General features: G+C 42.2%; 1 protein-coding gene across 1 annotated transcript in view; it reads right to left on the bottom strand.

The window, feature by feature from the left end:
- Positions 1-21,597, bottom strand: part of LOC126397788 (trichohyalin) — a 118,133-nt gene that overhangs the window by 35,916 nt on the left and 60,620 nt on the right. The window contains exons 10-20 of the mRNA XM_050056745.1: positions 20,898-21,077; positions 13,559-13,642; positions 13,037-13,204; positions 12,783-12,866; positions 11,871-12,038; positions 9,619-9,849; positions 9,226-9,456; positions 6,218-6,319; positions 5,859-5,935; positions 5,374-5,518; positions 4,059-4,296 (exon numbers count right to left, since the gene is read on the bottom strand). Coding sequence (XP_049912702.1) covers positions 4,059-4,296; positions 5,374-5,518; positions 5,859-5,935; positions 6,218-6,319; positions 9,226-9,456; positions 9,619-9,849; positions 11,871-12,038; positions 12,783-12,866; positions 13,037-13,204; positions 13,559-13,642; positions 20,898-21,077 — 1,708 coding nt within the window. The remainder of the gene's footprint in view (positions 1-4,058; positions 4,297-5,373; positions 5,519-5,858; positions 5,936-6,217; positions 6,320-9,225; positions 9,457-9,618; positions 9,850-11,870; positions 12,039-12,782; positions 12,867-13,036; positions 13,205-13,558; positions 13,643-20,897; positions 21,078-21,597) is intronic.

The following is a 21,597-nucleotide window of genomic DNA, read 5'->3' on the forward strand; positions in this document are numbered from 1 at the left end:
ACGGCCAGCCTTACAACACGTCTTACTTAAGATGTAAGATGACACTATCAGCCGTATTTGAATATCTCACACATGCATCCCTGTGTGAATTTCACAGGTAGGTGCGACGAAAAAACAAAAACAATTAACCTGCCATTTATAGAGGATACCACACACCAGTCTCTGTGACTCTCTATTTGTTGTCTGACTAAATGTCTCAGAGTTTCAAAAATCATGCCACGCATTAATATATGTTCTGCGCACATGCTGGGTGTCTCTTAGCACCATGTGTCGTTCATTAAGTCCTTTTGTGATTTACTCTCTGGACTCACTATTTTGCAAGAAACAGAAAATCTACTGAACTGAGAATCATACCGAAAATTCATGCCGTCAAAGAGTGACAGTAAATGTGACACATACAGTCACATGCCAAGTTTAAGGACTTTTTTTTCCCCCCTCTCCTTTTTAATCACCCTCTTCTTTCCCGTCTCTCCTGCCACAGTCTGATTGAATCCAGCTGCCTTCGGCCGCTTCAATCTCATCCACATGACACTTCCCTGGTTCCCAACTCGTCCTCCTATCCTCTGTTTCTTTGCTCCTTTGACATTCCCTCTATCTGGCAACAGAGACCTTTAAATATAATATCCATCACATCCCAACTGTGTGCACGCCCAGTTAACTGTGGGATTCGTGTAACATGTTAGCCATCACGCAGCACCCAAACAACTTCACAAGTAAAAAATGCTCGTAAAAAATGTCAATTCCATAATAATTTAACCATCAGCAGTAAAAATTATACTCTGTAATTTTATAAACTGCCAGAAGACGACGGGTGTATGACTGGATGTGTATTATAACAGAATATAAAGTCATGAAATGAAGTAAATATGTCATTTCAATGGAAATGTGCAGTTTTTTTCCATATTATTTTACTGTTTACCTCCTTGTGTTTGTCTATACTGTTCTAACAATTTCCATTCAAACCTGTTCATTTTCTCAATCCACTCCATCCTAGACCAGATCTACTGTTATCAAGCAACAAAAAGAATCATCTCCACTCAAGGCGATGTTTTCATAATACAGACAGAACCTCGACAAGGACTTCATGTTAATAAAAAAGGCCTTTTGTTCACAACAGTAATTTCTCAAGCTGACTCCTCACCCAGTCTATTCAGGCTACTGCTATATCCAGGTAAACAATGCCCCCTTTGTTATAATAATGCATCTTTATTCTTCTTAAGTCATTACAATAGGCTCTACGTCGCTGGATTGTATTTGCTGAAGGTAAAAGCTGAATAATATGTGGTTTTTGTGTGGAGCGTGGAGTTGAGGGAATGCGTTTTGATCACAGACAAAGGCCAAGCTACACAGCGTTGTCCTTCTGTCTCTATCTTGTTAATGAGCAGTGTTCGGCGAGTAAGCCAGCCACTGTCTGCCACAGAGAAAGACCTCAGATTCATCTCTCTGCGGACAATAGGTGAATGTGTGTGTGTGTGTCCGTGTGTGTGTATTTGTACCTCGGAGAGTGAGTGTGTGTGTGCTAATTAAAGCAGTGGGAGTTGGGAGAGATGGCTGTGTAGCGTGTGTATGTGAGGTGTTTGCCTGGCGTGACCATAGATGTGTACGTTAATTCTTAATGAGACATTTCTGTGCCCAGTGAGACCGAGCCGTCACCATTCCTGCACTGACACACTACTACAAAGGCCACCGTCGGGCACGTGCGCACACACACACACACACACACACAAGAACACACACATAAACCAGATCATTACCATACCACTAAAGCACTGTGCCATTGAATCAAACCTCTATCTACAGTGTGTGTATATGTGTGTGTGAGTTAACACTGCGTGCAGACGGCTAGCAACTGAATCACCACTGCTGACTAATTTGAGCTAACTGATGGCGCTAACAGCAGTGTGGCTGGTTCAAAACAAAAGGCAGCGCACAGTGTGGGTGCTTTTCATTATGCTAACGTGTCTCCTCGCTTCCCTCACTTGTGTCTCTTCGTCCCATCTCAACTCCTTCCAGCGAGGATGTGAGACAGAGATGCGAAGAGGAGACGCAAAAATGGAGGAGCTGAAGCTGCCAAATGAGAAATCCTTGGTTCCGGTCTTAAGTGACATCAGTTACTGTGCCGCATGTGGAGGTGCTGCATTTATACTTCACACCAGGGCTGGGTGATGCGGCCTATCGCAATATTTTTAGGCTACATCACAACACATGGTGTTTATCTTAGTCTTTTGAAACTTCTAAACTACTGTAGGCTACTAAAATGCTAATCTACTTAAAAGTCAGACAGACAGACTACTGTTACAATAAAGTCAAAAAAAAATAAAAAATACTGTTATAATAGAGTTAAATAAAGGACAGTAATAATAATATTAAAGTACTGTTACAATGACGTTAAATAAACTGCTGTTATAACAAAGTTAAATAAAGCATAAAGTTAAATAAATTACTGTTATATTAAATTAAATAATGTTCTGTTATAATGTAGTTAAATATACTACTGTTACAATAAAGTCAAAAAAACTACTGTTCTAATAAAGTTAAATAAAGTACTGTAATAATTAATTTAAAGTGCTGTTCACATAAAGTTAAATAAAGTATTGTTATAATAAAGTTAACTAAAGTCTTATTAAAATTAAATTAAATTATAGTAGCTGCGCAGTAATGGGTTGGGGCCGGCCGTTTTTGAAGAGCAAGAAGAGGAACAATGGCTGACTGTGATCCAGTTAAGCTGTCTGTGCTGGGAAAACCCCTATGGATAAACAAACTGTTGTTAAAGCCCAATGGCTGAGCTAAACACATCTATGGAGCAGTGGAGGAGGGGACAGGGAGGAGGAAGATAAAAAGGAAAGAAGAAGGGGAGGAAGACAATTAAAAAACCCACGAGGATCCATAAGTAGAACTTTCTGGGCTAAATATGTCTTTGAAATCATGTGTTCATAACCCACACAGCACAACGTCCAAGGAGGCAAAAGCATGTTTTATCTGCACCACCCGGGACTTGAACTCACGGCCTTTGGGCACCAATGGCAAGCTGTTATCACGTTGAGCTACCTCACCAGTGTAGAACTTAGAAGTGACATCACACTGTGGTACACTGTTTTGAAAATCTCTGTGATGCTTTTGTGTAGGACAGTCTTAAGACGCTGTGTAGCAAGTTTGGTGTGAAGTGAGCAACAAATGTGGCAGGAAATAGGTTTAATTAATTTTACAGTTTTTGATAATGGAGCGACGGACTTCATTATTTGCACTAGGTTGGATTTTACAAAAGCGTCTTCACATTCGAGCCTACAATTGAGTGAAAATTGCAAAGCTGTAGGCCATGCAGGTGATTTGTTATGAATTTTCAAATTTTTGAACTTTAAACAGTCGCTGTAGCGCCACCATCAGGACTACTGGACAACAATTCCTGTTGATGAATTTTAGCATGGGACTGTACCTATGTGCCAAGTTTGGTTTATTTTCATGCATGGGCGGTTAGATTTCCTCAGAAGGATAAGGAGAAGGAGGAGAAGGAGAATATGGGCAAATACAAGGGGGACCAGCAGCAGAGCTGGATGGCACCTAATAAAGCACTGTCATAATGAAGTTTAAAAAAAGTAGTGTTAAAATAAAGTTAAGTACAATACAGTTATTAAAAAGGTGAATTAAGTACTGTTATAATAAAGTAATAAAGTACAATAAAAGTTATATAAAGTACTGTTACATTTTATACATCCCACGTGGAACAAGCCATGATACATTGAGTATAATCAATATAGCGCCCATGTATACATCACACTACTTGATAACAGACTTCTGCCTACGATAAAGCTCCTCCAGTAGCCTCTTGTCTCCTTTAGGTGTATTTGAAGGATTGGAAAATCCTCCAAGACAGCGGAGGGGGAACGATTTCCGGGTCACGAGAGGAGAAGGGAAGAGAAAGAGAAATCTGTTCTCACCACCAGTCAAAAACTTGTATGTATAGACACTGTATATGTGTGTGTAGTTGACTTAAGTTATTTGTTGATGGCTAAATGGGCAGATGGATGGATGAAATGATGGATTTACTGACTGATTGCTACCTGTCACTTTGTGCCTGTTGCGTAGCTCCTCCAGCTCTTGGCTCAGCTGCCTGACGCGATTGCTCAGACTCTGCTTCTCCCTGACGGCACTCCTCATCTTCTCCTCCCCCTGCTGCAACTCTTCCTCAAGTCTCTGCACCTCTCCTCTGTGCGCATCCACCTCGCCGCCTCTCCTCGCTGCCTCTCGTCTGGCCTCCTTCAGCTCCTCTTCTGACTGTCTGAGAAGTGCCACATGTACCTGCAGCCAAAGTAAACAGTGAATAAGTGACTGTGTTTATCGCGCGCGCAAACATGTGGCCTTTGTGGCCCCTGTTCGGATCAAGTATCTTGCAAGATTGCCTCTAAGATGCACTTCACACTTGGGATAAAAGGGAGCCTAAAATGTGTACTGAGTGACAAGTTATGATTTGATTTGGCTCCCCCGCTTACATTTGCTTTTATCCAAGGAAAACCTTGACGGAAACTTAAAAAAAAAATAAAAATAAATACATATTTGCCTCGGTCATACAGCAAAAGAAACAAAGGCGGTGGACATTTGGCGGCTCGCCGTAGACGCAAACTTTAAAATCTTTTCTGTGCTGTTTGACACAGGCAAATTAATTGTGTTAAAGGGTTCAGGGGGCCTACAGTAGTCAACTCTGCATATTGAAAACTTATAAGAAAGTCCTTCACAGTAGTTACGGGTGGATTTATGATCACACATCACATACTGCACTGTACAAGATGTAGCCACGTGTCCCTGAGTTTACACAGATATTAAGACTTGATCTCGGTGAGCGTGACATGTCTATCACTTGTATGCGCCAGGGGACGCACAAATTAATGTGTAAAATCAAATGTTCCCACTTGCACCTACGCATACAAGACCACACACACACACACACACACACATACACACACATGAATGATGTGACTATGACTGCCAGCAATGTTGGCACTCTGCCAGGCTAGAGTCACCACTTTGAGTAATTTGAATATTTAGTGTCCCATTGAGCTCTTAATTGGAGTCAATTTCACCAGCCTTGGCACGTTTGGTGCTTTAATTAATGGCGAGGCAATTTGTATCTGCCAGGCAATCACGGGACAATCGCACGAGTGGTGGGTGTGTGCGGTTGCCGGTGGAGGTGGTTTGAGTACTCTTCTTTGGGATCTTGAATTGAATCTCCAGCTCTTAGCCTGAGGCGCATGCATCGGCAACAATTTAAGACAGTGGCTGAGGCGTCTTCAAATTCAAAAGGAGAGGGGGAAAAGGTCAAAATAATATGGCTGTCTTTAAATTAGAGGACAGGTCAGCAGATACGCATCACTTTAATACCTTTTGGGTGTCCGCCAGCTCGACTTCTAAGCGTGTAACTTCCTTTTTCAGATGCATCGCTTCCTGTTCCAGCTGGCTGCGATCGCTCATGTGTGTGTGACGGGACGCAGCAAGACTTTGCTTCAGACCTGCTTTTTCCTGGGCTCTGGAGGACGGAGAGCAAAGAGTGACTGCTGTGTGAGGAATGCGTGGTGCTCCTGAACACAGTGACAGAACCAAAAAGAAGTCTGCAACAAAAAAAAAAAAAAAAAATCAAACCAGATAACAGATAAGCTAAATGAAACGAAATGATTTGACTAGATTATGTTAAATTATCCATGTGACATATAGTGTGCCACTGTGTGCCATTTGGCGAGTAGACTGTTAAGAGAATGAGAGAGAGAGAGGAGGGGGCGGAGGCAGATGGGAAGGGCACGAGAGGAGAGACAAGGACAGGAACCGGGATCAGCAGAGGAGAATGAGAGTTTTATAGACTCGGTTATTACTGTCTCTCCAGCTCTGACTTCATCTGAAGAATAGCCTTTTCACACTCCGCAAGGCGCTCAACCTGCTCGGTGCAGCACTGAAACACACACATGCAGATACACACACACACACACACACACACACGAACAATGTGAGTGCTGTAATGTTGCTTTGTTTTTTTGTCAGTGTAAATCTGAAACTAACTTTAAGTCAAACTCTGAATAATGTTTATTTTTGAATACAGCGGGAATGTTGACAATAGTCAGCACTGAATGTCACTGTAAGTACAGGACATATTGTAATGGTTTAATGGGATGAAAATATGTACATCTATAATGTGTAGCCTTAACGTGTAGGAGAGTACAATGTATGACCTTACCTTTTGTAGCTGCTGTCTGTGTCTTAGCAGGCTGAGGTATTCCTCATCAGAATAAGAATGACTCTTTTGATAGAGCTGTAGGTCACACTCCAACGTCAGTTTCTATGTGTACAGAAAGCAAGAGTAGACAGTAATATTTCAACAAATATTCACATCAACATATTAAATTATGACTTATTTTTTGGCAGGCTTTAGTCAATCATACACCAAAAAATGTAACCACCAAAATGCACACAGGAAGTGATCCTACACAGAATCAAAGAAGACTCAAAAGGATGCATTCGTAATGAATTTGAAATTGCATTTTAACCCATTATATGCATTTTGGTTTCGTAATAAATGACAACGACACTGTTGTGCCAATGCAGAAACACATTGTTATGTATTACAAACATTTGTGAATTGATTTGTTGCATCGCACAACACAGAGACACATCAGCCTTGACGTTCCGAGCACAGGTGACGAACTCCAACAAAGCTAACGTAACAATAAAAGTTGAATCTAGCGTGAGAAGCTCCAATAGGCATTTTTTTGGACAAGAGGAACTTTTACAAAGTTCTGAGAAGCCCCTTTTTATTGCGTCTGCACCGGAAGAACTAGGAACAATCATATATCTTAGAATGGCTTTTCAGGTACTGCTTCAGCTCCTATGTCAGAGTGGGTACTCTCCGAGCCAACACACAAAAAGACAACACACAAAAAGGACTCGTGATGAAAAAAATGGAAGAAAAACAGACAAATGGGCCGATAGTGAAGTCCAAGCTTTACGGAGCATACATGCGACACAGGAAATACAACGCGATTTTGATTTGTCCAAGCAAAATAGGCGTAGGCCAGCTTATGTCACTTCAGGGTTCCTATTCGGGGTGAAAATGCAAACAGAAAAAAAGCCCTTAAAGCTATGTAGAGTTCAGGGGAGTCCCCAGAACTGTTTGGTCTAAAAGTGCATCGTAGTTAGTTAGTCTGTAGACAAACCCTGGAGATCTTGCCTCCGGAAGAAGAGCGGAAGAGCCCTAGTTTCCGGTTGTAGGCTGTTTGTAGTCCGCGTGATATTGACCAATCACGTTTGAGCCGGCTGCAGTTGTTGCCAGGTTAAACGCTCCATGCGGTGAACTAACGAGGCAGAACATAATTGGCTTCACTGCAAACTCTGAATCCATCACAATGGTTCAGCATATTTACTTAAACGGAAGCTGGAAACGGAAATTCGCCTCCTCTGCCCAAATCAAACCGGAATGCCCCAGAGGCTGTATCGCCGTCTGCCGGAAGTCAGACGCCGAATACAGCCGATGGGTTCTGAGAAGAAGTCAGACGCCGAATACAGCCGATGGGTTCTGAGAATGCCTAAAGGTCTAAGCAATGTTCTCGTACTTACAAAGGAGTATCTCCTTAGAATAAAAGACCTTGTAGCTCATTGTGTTTTCTAAATGTGTTGCCGAATGTATCACCCCCCTAAATCTTAGTCTATTAACTGCTGTCCTTTATATAGGCAAATTATGTAACTAATTCAAAAGAAGAAAGAAGAAATTGTACTTGTCTTAAAGAATTCATCTTTACGTTATAGTGAAATATTCCCTGGTCAGAATGCAAATGCACCAGAGTAGAGATAGCATTAAGATACTTCCCTGTGTAAGTGACGCTTCTTCTTCCAGTTGTGCTGCAATATAAAATGCTATAACTTGCACAATGATTTTATATTAATTTTTAAAAAAAATTAAAAAGTAATTCACTTTTTCTTTCAATTGAGATTTTCTTGTAAACAGGAAATGAAGACATTAATGATTTTAGGGTTAGCCGAGCCCAACAGTGGCACGAGGTAGAGAATTAGCAGGACGTGAAGCTCCACAAGAACTCCTAACCTCTTGATAGGCGCCTCACAATCAAAGTCATTAGCCAGTGTAATAAAGGGCCTGAGATACAGCCATTCTTCAACAGCCTAACTCTTTTATAACCAACAGATTAAAGTTGATTGGATTAAAATGACATTCTGCCCGTCTGACCTTGGCGGCAGCAGTTAAGTTCATCCAAATTAAATTTCTCCGTAATAAAGATGATTCATTTGTTGCCTGACGTAGTAAATATAAAACAGAAAGAAAAAGGAGAAAAGATTAAGTGACACACGCCGGTGCACACATGCACAAACGCACACTTGTACACACATGCGTGCGATGACACGTGCACACAAAGGCCCATGCATGCCCTCACACAACACTGATGGAGCTGCCAAGCACCTGGGAGAGCTCACGCAAGAATTCAGACACCCATTTAACGTCACGCTGGTAATCCTGATCTTCTTGGTTGCAAACTCAGGTGAGGTCACGTGAAAGCTGCATCCATAAAGAATACATACAACCACTGTCAAACTGAAACAGTATTTGTTTCTTATTCTGAAATGAAAGACTGCCCCCAGTGGTGACTAGTCCGGTTATGTCACCTGCGTATGTTTCCACTGATCATCTTCAAAGCAGCTTCATTGATTGTTACATAAAAATATTACAAGGATGGTGTATATTGCCACGGGTGGATTATGAGACAATGGGCCCCTGGGCACAGACATGCAAAGAGCCCTATCATCTCTTTAACATGGGAGCCAGACACAGATGTTGTGGTAGCTTGGCCTCTGTTTGCATTTCTTTGTAGTTGCTCCACATTTTCTTGTGGTTCTGTATCTGTTTGAGATCATTTGTGTTGATGTTTGTTCTTCTTTGTAGTCATTTAGTGTGTCATTGTGGTTGTTTGGTCCCTTTTTGTAGTTATTTTGTGTCTCTTTGCAGTTCCTTTGGACCTCTTTGTCCTCTTTTTGAGGTCATTTTGAGGCTCTTCCTGGTCAGTACATGTTCATTTCAGTGAAACTTTGCAGGTGAAGGCCAAGTGAAACTTTGGACCCCTGGGCCTATGCCTGATAGGCCTGTCCAATAATCATCCATGTGTATTTGTGCCTGGATTTGTGCCTGTGTCATTGTTGTGTCTACCTGTGCTACTATAACGTGTAAAAGTTTGTCCTGACCTGCTGTTTGAGTGTGTCCACTTGCTCCTGCAGGGATCCGACCAGGCCTTTCATATGGTCCACTTTCTGCTGACTCTCCCTCAGTAGATTCTGACTGGTTTGGAGCTCATCTGTCAACTGGTCGAGAGCCTCCTGCGAGTTCTCCCACTGGCCAACCTTTTCCTGGTAGCGCTGCTCCATCTCAGCTAGGTCTTCCTTCACTGAATGTGTTGCTAAGCGGGACTCTCTTAGCTGCCGATTAAACATAAGGTAATGGCAGATCACAGGATTGCAATGAAAACTGTTCAATAAAAATGTAGAATAGGTGTTGAGTTGATAAAATCTCCTTAGAGGTGCAGAGCAAGTAAACTGCAATAATGGTAATATGCTGTATTACTGGAAACTATGATCTACCTGCTGCTGTGAATACTGTAGCTCCTCTTCCAAAAGCTCCACCTGCCCTTGCACCCTATGCACCTTCTCTATTGCTGCTGTGTACTTTTGTCTAAATATGGCTACTGTTTCTTTCTGCTCCTGGGCTTGTAAACTGGCATCCTCCAGCTCCTCCTTGGCTACTTTCAGCTGCTGATGGAGAAGTTCCATCTCAACCTCCTGCTTCTTCAGCTTCCCGTCAAATGTCTCGACCTGAAAGCAAACGCGGTGAAATGGAAATGTTGATGAGAATAGACCTCGGCTCTTTGTTTAAGCGGAACAGCTGTAGCCTGAAGGTTTGGTCGAGTGACCGAACCACTGTTATATTTTAAAGGAGTGTAGGATTTTGACTCCCCTCATGTATAGGTGCTCTCGAGAACATCTACTGAACAGCTGCCAAGTGTGAAAGTGTGGAGAGCTGCTGATTTAATGTGTTGCAAGTTACTGACAAACAAAGCGGTAGAAAGCCTCAACATATGCACGAATACAGAAGACCAAATAAACTTAGAGGCATGCAGAAACTTTTACACTGACAAAAACCATCATCATCATAATGCTACACTATCAGGATACAGTGTACTTGACACTTGACGCTAGTTTGTCTGACACGGTGCAGTATAATGTGCTGCTCTACAGTAACCTCGCTCATAATGAAAGGGGAACCCAGGAAGTGAAACCAGGCTTAATCCCGGTGTTACACAAGGAATCCTACCGTAGCTCACCTTTCAAGGGGAGAGGTTGAGAAAGTTAAACCCGCTCTAACACTCATCTTGAGTTCATCCATGTTAATCCCGCTGTAATCTGGATCAGAACACGAGGGTTTACAACTAATGACAGCCAACTAGTTAGATTTCAGGGGTTCGCCACAGCTCGGTTTAACCAGGGATTAGCTGGGCCCATCTAGGACTAACACTGGGTGAAAAAGCAGCGTGACTGGGTGGAAAACTTGCTCGTGCAAAAGAGAGGAGAGGAGAGGAGAGGAGAGGAGAGGAGAGGAGAGGAGAGGAGAGGAGAGGAGGGCGCCATCAACACCCATTCTCTACTTTAGAGTCAAAAACTGAACAACCTGTGTAGGGGTATGCGCGCGTGTGTGTGGACTGTTTAAAACCATTGACTCAGCCCATGCACACTCGACTTTATTCGAGTATGATGGTGAATGCTTTACCCAAGGTTACCCAAGGTAACAGTTTTAAAGTCCCACTGTGAAACACACACACACACACACACACACACACACACACACACACACACACACACACACACACGAAATAAAGTAAGGTGTCACATGCCAACTTTACCTATTAAAGCTTCATGTGTTAACTTGTTCTGTCATAGTATTTCCTTCCCTTTCATGTGTCCACTACCCAACAGTCCAAACACTAATGGTGGATTTAGCATTTCATTCTGTCTGTGGATGAAAGGCCTTGTAACGAGGCTTAATGGGAACACCATGGCTTTCTTGTGACCATAATCAGGAGCTTGTGCTCCGTGGAAACAAACAGCCCTCATTAGGTATGATAAAAAGAACATTGCTTTGACCCTCATTTGGCCTGCTGTTTGGGTATTCATTGCCGTCACATGACTACCCAAGATGACCCTCAGCTGATAGTAACTTTATTCTCGTCGTCTTCTTTTTTTAATCTCTGTGTCGATCTTCTCCCCTCTGTATTCATGTTTGGGTCTGATTGGATGTGAGAGGTTGACAAACAAAGGGGTCATCTTGTCTTGTTTGGTAATTCAGATGATGTTTATGGGGATATATGTAAGTAAAGTGCAAAATGAAGCTTGACAGTTGCAAACGGGCCAGTTTGCTGTTCTTAGCAAAAGACTGACTTGATTGTCCACTGTCATTTAGATGACTCGCACTCAAACACATAAGTGCATCTGATTTTTATTTTTATTTTGTTCACTGGATTAACACCAGAGATTGTCTTTCTGTAGGATCAAGGATCTGATTGACAGCTGAATGCACAATAGATTTGCCTTCTCTGCAGCTATGTGCTGCTGACTTAAACTGTCCTTGAGCTCTGTGACCTCCGACTCTCAGTCCTTCAGCCTGCTCCAGATTTGGCTGAGCTAAGAGCCATTCTGCTTCAATTGGCTGTGAAGCAGGATGCTCCTCAGTGAGTCTGTCTCACCGCTTCCAGGTCAGAGTTCAACTGATCTATAGATCCCCCTGTAGGGGCGGTGGAGACAAGTGAAGGTGAAGAGGAGAAGAGGGAATTCTTCCTTACCTGTTGCTGACCAATACGGAGCTGATCATGCAGCTGCTGCTGTTCTTTCTCCTTCTGGTCTTTAAGGCGCTCGATATCTCTGACCTTCTCGCTAAACTGACGGGCCTCTTCCTGGTGTCCTCTAACTGCGTGTTTCAAGTGTCTCACCTCACCCTCCAGTGCTGCCACCTGAGCAAGAGGAAAGAGAGGGAAAGGGATAACTTAATGCAGGCATACAAAGAACACACAGACAGACAGAAAAGACAGCGAGGGGGCGGCAGTAGCCTAAAAGTGAGGGAATCAGGCTTGAGTCAGAGAGTTTCCCAGTTTAGTCTCAGGACCAGTTGGGAAAATGTGGGCACGGCAGACATGAATGAGTAACGATTCCCCTTTCCTTAGCTCCGACTTTCGAGGAGCCTTTGAGCAAGGTGCTACGCCTCCCACTGCTCTAATGGAGCTGCTCAGTAGCCAACTGTAGAAGACTGCTGCTGGTTTGGGCACTTCCCTTGAGTGGATGTGTGCAACTCTGTGGGTGTAAAACAGGTCATTGTTGGAGGAAAAAAAAAACACAGGGGTGCTCACTCAACCTAGCCTCAGCATATGAAAGGAAAAACCAAAAAAGACAGGTTTAAAACCCTTGTAGTACTACCTAGCACTGGATATAAGCCCTGGGACAAATTTAAAATCCAAAAAATGGAATAAAATCTTGAACCTTTTTCTCATGTAACACAGCTGGAAGATGCAAAATTAGCGATATTAAAAGAGACAGGTATGATCTTTTGTAAACTATACAAAATTAGAACATGAAAATATACACAAAAAAACTGAAATCAAACAATAACAAAACACAGAGCACTCATAATAAGGACATGAATGAATATAAATGATAGGCAAAGCTCAAATCAACATACAGACACAAACAATGCACCACACCTGCTCCTGTGTCCTTTGATGCTTCTGTTCAGCTGTCTTCATCTCAGATCTTAACTGCAGAATCAACTGATCTCTGCTCCGAACCTGAACACACAGATAATACACTTCAAAGTAAGCACCAATAAATTGTGTATGCTGGCATTTTAGCCTTTATTATGTTCCTTTAGTTAAATATTTGGTTGACAACATTTTGCTCTGACCTACGTATGTATGTGCACACACAAACACATGAACAAAAAGACATAGAGATGGACCTCCAGGTGTGAGGTGTGGAGTTTCTCATGGCTCAGAGCCAAGTCAGCCTCCAGTCTCTCTTTGGTCTGGTTGAGGTGGACAAGCTCTCTGCTCCCGTCCTCCATCTTGGCTCTCAGCTCATCCCTCTCCCCGCGCAGTTTCTCCGTAGCCTCTTCTCGTCGGAGCAACTGGGAAACATGCAATAAAATTGAGCCACTCAATCACGAAGTACTTCCCAACACCCACATTGGGACGATGAAAAAAATATTCAACTTTAAATAACACCCGTGCATGCGAAGGTAATAAAATATCAATTAGAGGATCACTAAACCCACTCAGCATTATCTAATGTGCAACACACAAAGGCTTAATTAAGTTGATTCTGAATCTGAATTCCATTACCAGATAAAAATGTTCAGCATTTCTTTGACAGCGGAATCAACAATTAAATGTTCTTTCTAACACAGTTAACATTAATATGAATCATGAGCAAAATACTTTTCAATCATCATTTGGGTGAATAATGAAGCTGTTGTTTTAACCTCTTTCTGACATTCAGAGTGCTGCTTTTTAGTCTCTGCGAGCTCCTTCCCCAGTGTGCACATCTTAATCTCCCTCTTCTGAACCTGGAAAACAAAAGCACATTTTTCAGGATTCAAGGATGTTGGATGATGCTTTTTTTAATTGCAGAGTGGATGCTCTTTTTGATCAAGCTTTGACGATTTAACATGATGTTAAGGATCACATCTCCTTGAATCACTGCCAACACAAACTGTATCTCAGGAAGCAGGGGAACTTAGGTCACTGTTTACAAAACTTGAGATAAAATATTCCAGTCTTGTTTTCATACTTGTGTTTAAAGCCACGGCGGTGGTGGGTGGATGACGGTTGTTTATGCTTCTCTTGAGTATACAGTATGTCTGACGATTGCTTGTGTTTGTCTGTTTCCTTGGTGACCTTCCCTAATTACCCTCTTCAATTCTACGCCAAATGCGTGTGTGTGTGCGCACGTCTGCACGTGCTTGTATGTGGGTGTGATGCCTCACAAGTTTGCTGGGGAAATGTTTTGGACTTTTTTTTCTTATCTCTTCTGTCTGTGTTCACTGAGTCTGTGTTTTCTCACAGTTTTGCTCTGTTTGAGGTCAGTCAGAATGGCCAGGTATCTGCCACTGTGTGCTGTCTATTTTGGGTTGAATAGATTTCTAATATATTTTGGGATATTTCTGTGAGCACTTGTCTGACAATTCTTTTTCTTAAGATGCTGAGACGTTCCTTTAAGCTTCGACAGGTTGAAAAGAGGAAATCCCGTGACTCAGGGCACTGAACTGTTGTAACATACAGGATATATACTGAATAAATGAGGATAAGACCGACTCCACAACCTAAAAATAGAAGTTTAAATCTAATTTTCACTGTACATTTATCACTTGTATAAACATTTGATGGAGACATAGCTGTGTCTCAAAATGACTACGCAAATGAGTGTGTTCATACTAAGAAGTAAGGCAAAATGCAGTGCACTATAAGTACCCGGATGGTGCACTCATAATGGTCAAAAAGCTGAGTGTGAAATGTTGAACACTTCTGACCCTCCATGGTCGCCATGTTGCCCACGGAACAGAAAGGTCAGGACCACAAACAAATTTCAGACTTGTAAAATTTCGACCAACTCGCATGGTGAACACTGAGGCATTGTACAAACATACATGTGTACGAATACAGTACGAATATTCTGTTGTCGGAAATGATCCGTCAGTTTGTTTATTTGGGTCACTCTATATAATTTGTTACGGCAGACAATAACATGAATGCTGACATCAGCTCACTAGCTAGCTACTAGTTACATTGGGCATTAACGTTTCATGTGTTGTTGCGAAATATATATAATCGTTTGGCATAAATTACATTTGGTGTTTATGTATATTAAATTGTCGTCTTCACTGTAGAAGATTTTAGTAGATCTGTGGTCAGGTATACTTGACAGTTTGTAAATATACGTAATGCGGTACTGCAAACAACAACATGAATGCTAATGTTAGCCTGCTAGCTAGCTACTCGTTATATCGGGCATTGATGTTACATATATTGTGGCGGACATTCTAAGGTTGATGGCATGAATTTTCGGTTTTGGCGCATGTTAAATTGTTGTCTTCACTGTAGAAGTTTTTAGCAAATTTGTGGTCAGGTGCTTGACAAGTTGTAAATATACGTAATTTGGTACTACAAACGATAACATGAATGCTAACATTAGCTTGTCAGCTAGCTACTGGTTATAATCGGGCACTGACGTTACATCTGTTGAGGCGGAAGTTATCAATTGATTGGCATAAATTACGTTTGGTGTTTATTCATATCAAATTGTCATCTTCACTGTAGAAAATTTTAGTAGATTTGTGGTCAGGTGCTTGACAAGTTGTAACAATTCGTAAAATTCAATAGATCAACTGGTCATAGAGTAAGCCAGTATCAGCCACGGACATTCATATAAATAGAGACGTGCCATGAGAGCACTTTCATTTTTAGATACAATAAATAAATAAATAAATAAATACAGAAGATGCTAAGTGAGCAAACAAGCAGATACAGCAAGCATATGTTTTGGTGAGTGACAATTGTTCATCAAATGTTGGGCTGCATTTCACCGCACAGAAGAAGAAAAGCTGACAGATCTTGGGATGGTCATTTCCATTAAGTGCACAATGTCTGCGTTTGATTTGAGACAAAACTACCATGTAAAAAATTGCAAACTATGCACGGCGTAGCACATGTACTAACAGAAGTACCCAATTTGAGACACAGCAATAGTTTCTTTGGATTTATATATACACACAGTCCTTCATGCTTGCTCTCTCTTCCTCCATCCCTCCCCACCTCCTGTCCTTCCTACCTCCTGCATGATCCAGGGATTGTTTTGACCAGAGTTGAGGGCTCGTTTGTAACTGTCCTGGGGGATTGATGGAGTTAACTTGGCTCTTTGACCTCTCACCTCTGGCTGTCAGCGGCCAGCCTCGCTAGACACACTAAACCTGAGCTATGGCGAAGGGGGGGGGGGTACTGTATGCACACTGCTATGCACGTAGCAGCTACATCATGCTCATGTAAACACACAAAGACTTTTTTAAATAGGTAATGCCCTGGACGTTTTGCATTCAGCGGACATCAGGTTAAATAGAACAAAAAAAGATTGCGAGCATTAATTTAATGTTCCAAATACAAGTCATTCCACTTAACCACAGCAAACACAACACTTACTTCCTGCCAATTTTTACATCTCAGTTTGATTTATCTTTGTGTGTGTGTGTGTGTGTGTGTGTGTGTGTGTGTGTGTGTGTATGTGTGTGTGTGCACGTGAATTCCCAATGTGAGCGTGTGATAGGCAAAATGGATGTTGATAAACACCGGAGGATGTCGTGTCAAAACAGACAACTTGTCAAAACGACACGCTAACTAGGTCAATCACAAAGTTTAAGGAGAAACTTTGGAGTGGAGCTTTGGTTTATGCATATCTCTACGTGGATGTCTATGCGTGTGTGTGATAAGCTTCTGAACGAATCTGCGGGAGGGGACCTCCAATATCGAAGGTATTTTTAAATCAATGAGCTCTTAAGTGTATCTCAGTCTCAATGTGTTCACACACTCGCACGCACACAACACTCAGCGCAGATAGAATCCCTACTGACAGGCAATGACAAGATAAAGAGAGGGAGAAATAAGGGGGGAGAGGACGACAGGAGGGGGAGAAATAATATTTGAACAGTTGGGGGTGGGGGTGTGGTGACGGGGGGGATGAAAGGGAGAAGTGGCAAGGCAAGAAAAGAAATGAGCAATAAGAGAGATCAAGAGAGAACGCAGGGAGAGAGAAAAATCAGTCAGCTATTCTGATGGTTGTAAAGCATTGTGAGCAGGACCAATGTTTGTCCAAATCCAACCTTGAGGGCTTGAACAACCTTCCACAATGCTGCTTACCTTCCACTGTTCCACTCTCTCTGTCTCCCTTCAGTCTTGTTTGCTTTTCCTCCCCATCAGCCCCCCCTTAGTCCATTTCAAATAATATGCAATTTCTTATATTCAATGTGCTTTATAGAAGAACTATGAGTGTATACTTTTTCAAACTGGAGTCCCAGTGGGGGAGCTGGAGACACACTGTGCCGGAGTGTTAACAATAAACAAAATGATTGGACATCACACATTGAACTAACGTTCGCAGATCTTGTTTCCGTGCAGCATCTGCAAGCGCATAGAATTGAAAATGAGTAACACAACAAGCTCTCACGCCACAGCAAAATGGAACAAAAATGCTCAATACTTCCAGTATTTTTTTTTTGTGTGTGTGAATGGTCTTTATGCAGATTTGAGTCTAGCTCCCACTTGTGTATTCAAAATCAAACATTTAAAAAAGATGATTGTGATGGGTCAGCCCTTAGCTTTCACATGGCAATGCTGCTTTTTGGTCTGAGAAAGCTTTTCAACGTCGCCGAACAAAACTAAGATTCTGTTTACACTTGGATTTAAAATGCGATTTGGTGATATGAACACAGGTGGACAGTTGAGACACATCGCTGTTCACACCTGTGTCTATCACGCGTCTCCATCTGACCACTTGTGGTCTCACTGCCTACCTCAATCCCACAAAGGGCCCCACGCACAGCAACTACGTCCAGACTCTCCCCAGTCATGTTAGCGGTTGTGTCGGTACAGCTGGAAATATCGCAGCAGAATCCAACATGTCTCCTTCCATATGACAAAAGATGGACCATCAGGCAACCAACTTGCCATAATGTAGGCAAGTTGGTTGCCTGATCGAGCAGCCACCACATCCTTGTGGGGACGCATCAGGACGTATTAGCGCTTACACTACAAAAGATATGTGGTGGTCTCGGACCACATCAACAAGTGCTTTGAGTGATCGGATCACAATGTGTTTTGGTGGTCGTGTACACTTGTATTTAGTGCTGTCGACGTGGGGTGGCTGTGGCTCACAGGTAGAATGGGTTGTCCACTAATCGGACGATCAGAAGTTCAATCCCCGGCTCCTCCAGTCTACATGTTGAAGTATCCTTGAGCACGATATGGAAACCCAAACTGCTCCTGATGGCTGTTCCATTGGTGTTTGAGCTTGTTAAACAGTGAGTAGCAGCTGGCACCTTGTATGGCAGCCTCGGCCACCAGTGCGTGAATGTGACAAAACGCACTTTGAGTGGTTGGACGATTATAAAGGCGCTATACAAGTGCAAGTCCACTTGTGATTGGACACATTTTAAAACCAAGTGTAAACAGGGTCTCAGATGCAACAACCACATTTTGTGGCTGTAATTATCGCAAATTTCATGGCTACAGCCCAATCTGTTGTGAGCTGAAAACTCAACCTGCTGGATCAGAGAATATCACCCCTTATCTTCACTTCCCTTACTCCCTACACCCTACAACCTCTCCCCCATCTTCCACATTTCTCACACTGAATCCATCCATCTGTCTCGCTCATCCCCTCCTTTTCTCCCTCCTGTGTACATTTATGACCTGAACATTCAAAAGAGAAACCTCCAGAGAACCATGCAAGTGACTTCTGGTTCTTGCAGATCATCTCTGAGACAAAGCCCCTTGTCACGTTAATGGCTTCACTACTTTCAAGTCCCTCAGTGGGGGAGTTTGAATGAGTATAACACTTTAACCACATGTTAAAGACTGCAGCAACATGTGGCCATTTGCATGATGATGATGTGTGCGAGTTAGTGAGATGGAGGGAGCTATGAATAGAGATGGAGAACAAGTAAAAAGGGATTCAGATAAATAAACGATGAGGGATTAAAAAGACATTACAGAGGATTTTGTGCTTAAAAATGTTATTTTTGCACAAAAGAAGCACAAACATCTGCTTTTATTTAGTGAATTTCCACATGTCAGTTTTGGTTGTTTTTCTCCACAACAACATTCAACAGCTGATTGTAACTAGACTGTAGATGTTTTGAATATCAAAATCACTGTTTACTCAAGTGTTATTTCTTGACGGTTCTATCAAGAAGAGACAGAAATGATAACACAGGAAAAAATGAAATATAGAAACCCCCCCCGCCCCCCCCCAGGACTTGTGTCACACCAGTATATTCTCTCATCTACTCCATGTCCCGGTCTACTTCCATGCTTTTTTATGTGAATTAGATCCAAAAAAAAAAAAAAGGAGTAAGTGGACTACTCATTTTCCACAGAAAAGGCAAATTGCTTTCCTATTCTTTTGAGCAAAGAAGCCTAAGTGAGAGGGGGAGAGTGTAAGAGCAAGAGTGAATCAGCAGAGTACATTTCAGATGAAGGAGAGAGTGTTGACAGTATTTGTTCAGCTGTGCTAATGTTAGGACATTTAGCGCTGTAGAGGAAAATACTTAACCAAAAGTTCTCTCACTTTCACTTACAGTATATTCAAGTGGGAGCAGGCACTCTCTTTTTATACACACATACCTACTTCTACCACTGTCCATACAATGGTGGAGTGAAGGGTGCACGAGTGAATGCAAAGCTGTGTGTGTGTATGTCCATGTGTGTGTGTGTATGTCCATGTGTGTGTGTGTGTGTGTCTGTGTGTGGGTGTGTGTGAGAGAGTGAGGCTTGTAATAGATCAGAGAGAGAACAGTTTTGGTGCACAAAGCAGGGCCAGATGTGGAGCAGAAACCAGATCCCTGGACAGAGTGTAATGGTCCATCCGCTGACTTAACCAATCCAAACATGAAAGACACAACCCCGCACACACAATGCGTGCACACATGCACACAGACAGAAAGTAATTACATGCACTGTACATCCACAACATAATAAAAAAGCGATGATTTGACCAATCAGTGACATAAGAATAGTGTTCACTTCATCAGAGGGAATTACAAGACGTCAAAAATACACTCTAAAGTTTTTAAAAAGGCTCTGTGAAGTTCAGGGTTATTTTGGTTGGGCTGGCAGCTAGCAGCTAACAGTGCTAACGTCATGCTAAACAATGGCAATAGTGCGCGCTCTGTAAACATGGAGACTGTTGTAACAATAGCCTCAGTGATAGACAACGAAATCCTGACCTTAAACCTAAAAATACTCTGAGACGAGTCAGTGAAGAGGCTGTACAGTGAAAGGACTAAACCTCACGTGTTTTATTTGTTGTTGTTGTTTTTTCGCTCTTCAAATGCATCAAAACCTCGGCGAACATTATCTTTCCAACCCGGCTATCTGAAGGTTAAATACAAACCATTGAGCACTTATATATCCTTTTGGTATGTCATAAAAAAAGGCAGAGCATAAAAAGGTCTAAGTAGCAACGTAACATATGAACATGTGCTTTTTGAGTTTTACTATAGTCATAGTGGTAAAAAAAAAAAAAATCCCATTTTAGCAGAACAATCCAAATTTATGTCGAATCCGTGCTCGTCAAAAGTGTGTGTTTTTAATAAGGCTCTAAATATCAGAACATCCCATTACCCATTATCTAAAACCTTATTATCAGCACCATTGTAGAAATAGACAATGCCTGTCACAGTGAATATTACATTTGAAAATTGAATATTTAAATGAATCCCTCACCTGTGCGACCCTTCTTATCAGCCCCATTGTGGGAAAAGACAATGCATTACATTAAAGTGAATATTATATTTCATCTCCGTCCTGTAGAAATTGCATATTTTCAGTTTAACCATTTCTTCCTAACATTGTCCACTTTGTGCAGAAAATGTTTCTTGACCTTGCAAGCAAATGAACTCGCTGATAATGTATCAGTGTCACCACTGCACGGCCAACAACAGGAAAGTCTCAGTTTGAGTGTCCCAATAAAATGGCAAAGTTGGACAAGCAAAGTTTTTGCAAGAATGTATAAAGTAATATTTGAACGGAGACCTTGAGGAGGAAACCAATTACCTTCTTTTCAGCGGTGTGACGCATGTGTGTTAGCTCCTGCTGCAGATGCTCCATCTTTTTGTTGGCGTGGTGCAACTGGTCCTGGATCTGCTGCCTCTGCTGTCTCTCTGCGTCCAGGCTGGTTTTGGTCTGATCCAGGGTTTCACTGATGTCGCTCAACATGCGCTCACTTGTTTGTAACTGAGAGCAGAGAGCAGAGATACAAAGAAGGGGAGAGAGATGAAGAATAAGTACAGTATGTCTGGTTTGAACCTCCTCCAAAGGCTGAGAGAGGAACAGTCGCAGGCAGGCGGGCAGCTGTAGTGAGAGCTGAGGAGGAGAGGCACACAAGGAGAAGAATGGGTGAACCGTTACAGCAAGATACAAGCAGGAGGAGATGAAAGTATAATTTAGGGACGTTTGCCTCCGCTCTGTCTCCATAGCAGTGAAAAGGAACATCATAAAGGCTTTGTGCCAAGCTGGGGAACCCTACAGTTACTGCTTTGACTCAGGACCAATAAAAGTGCTCGACTACACATCATAAAGTCGTGAGACACTAACTGTAGACTAGAGCTTCTTAAACCTTAGGACAAGGCTCACAGAGAGCTGTGGTCCTTTATCTATTTGATCCACCTCACAAAAGAGAAAGGATGTGCTATTATTAACATGGCTCCCTAAAAAACACATTTCTCTATTTGATGTACACCGAAACAACGCTGCC

Source organism: Epinephelus moara, chromosome 11 (assembly GCF_006386435.1).
Source record: "Epinephelus moara isolate mb chromosome 11, YSFRI_EMoa_1.0, whole genome shotgun sequence".
Taxonomy (NCBI): domain Eukaryota; kingdom Metazoa; phylum Chordata; class Actinopteri; order Perciformes; family Serranidae; genus Epinephelus; species Epinephelus moara.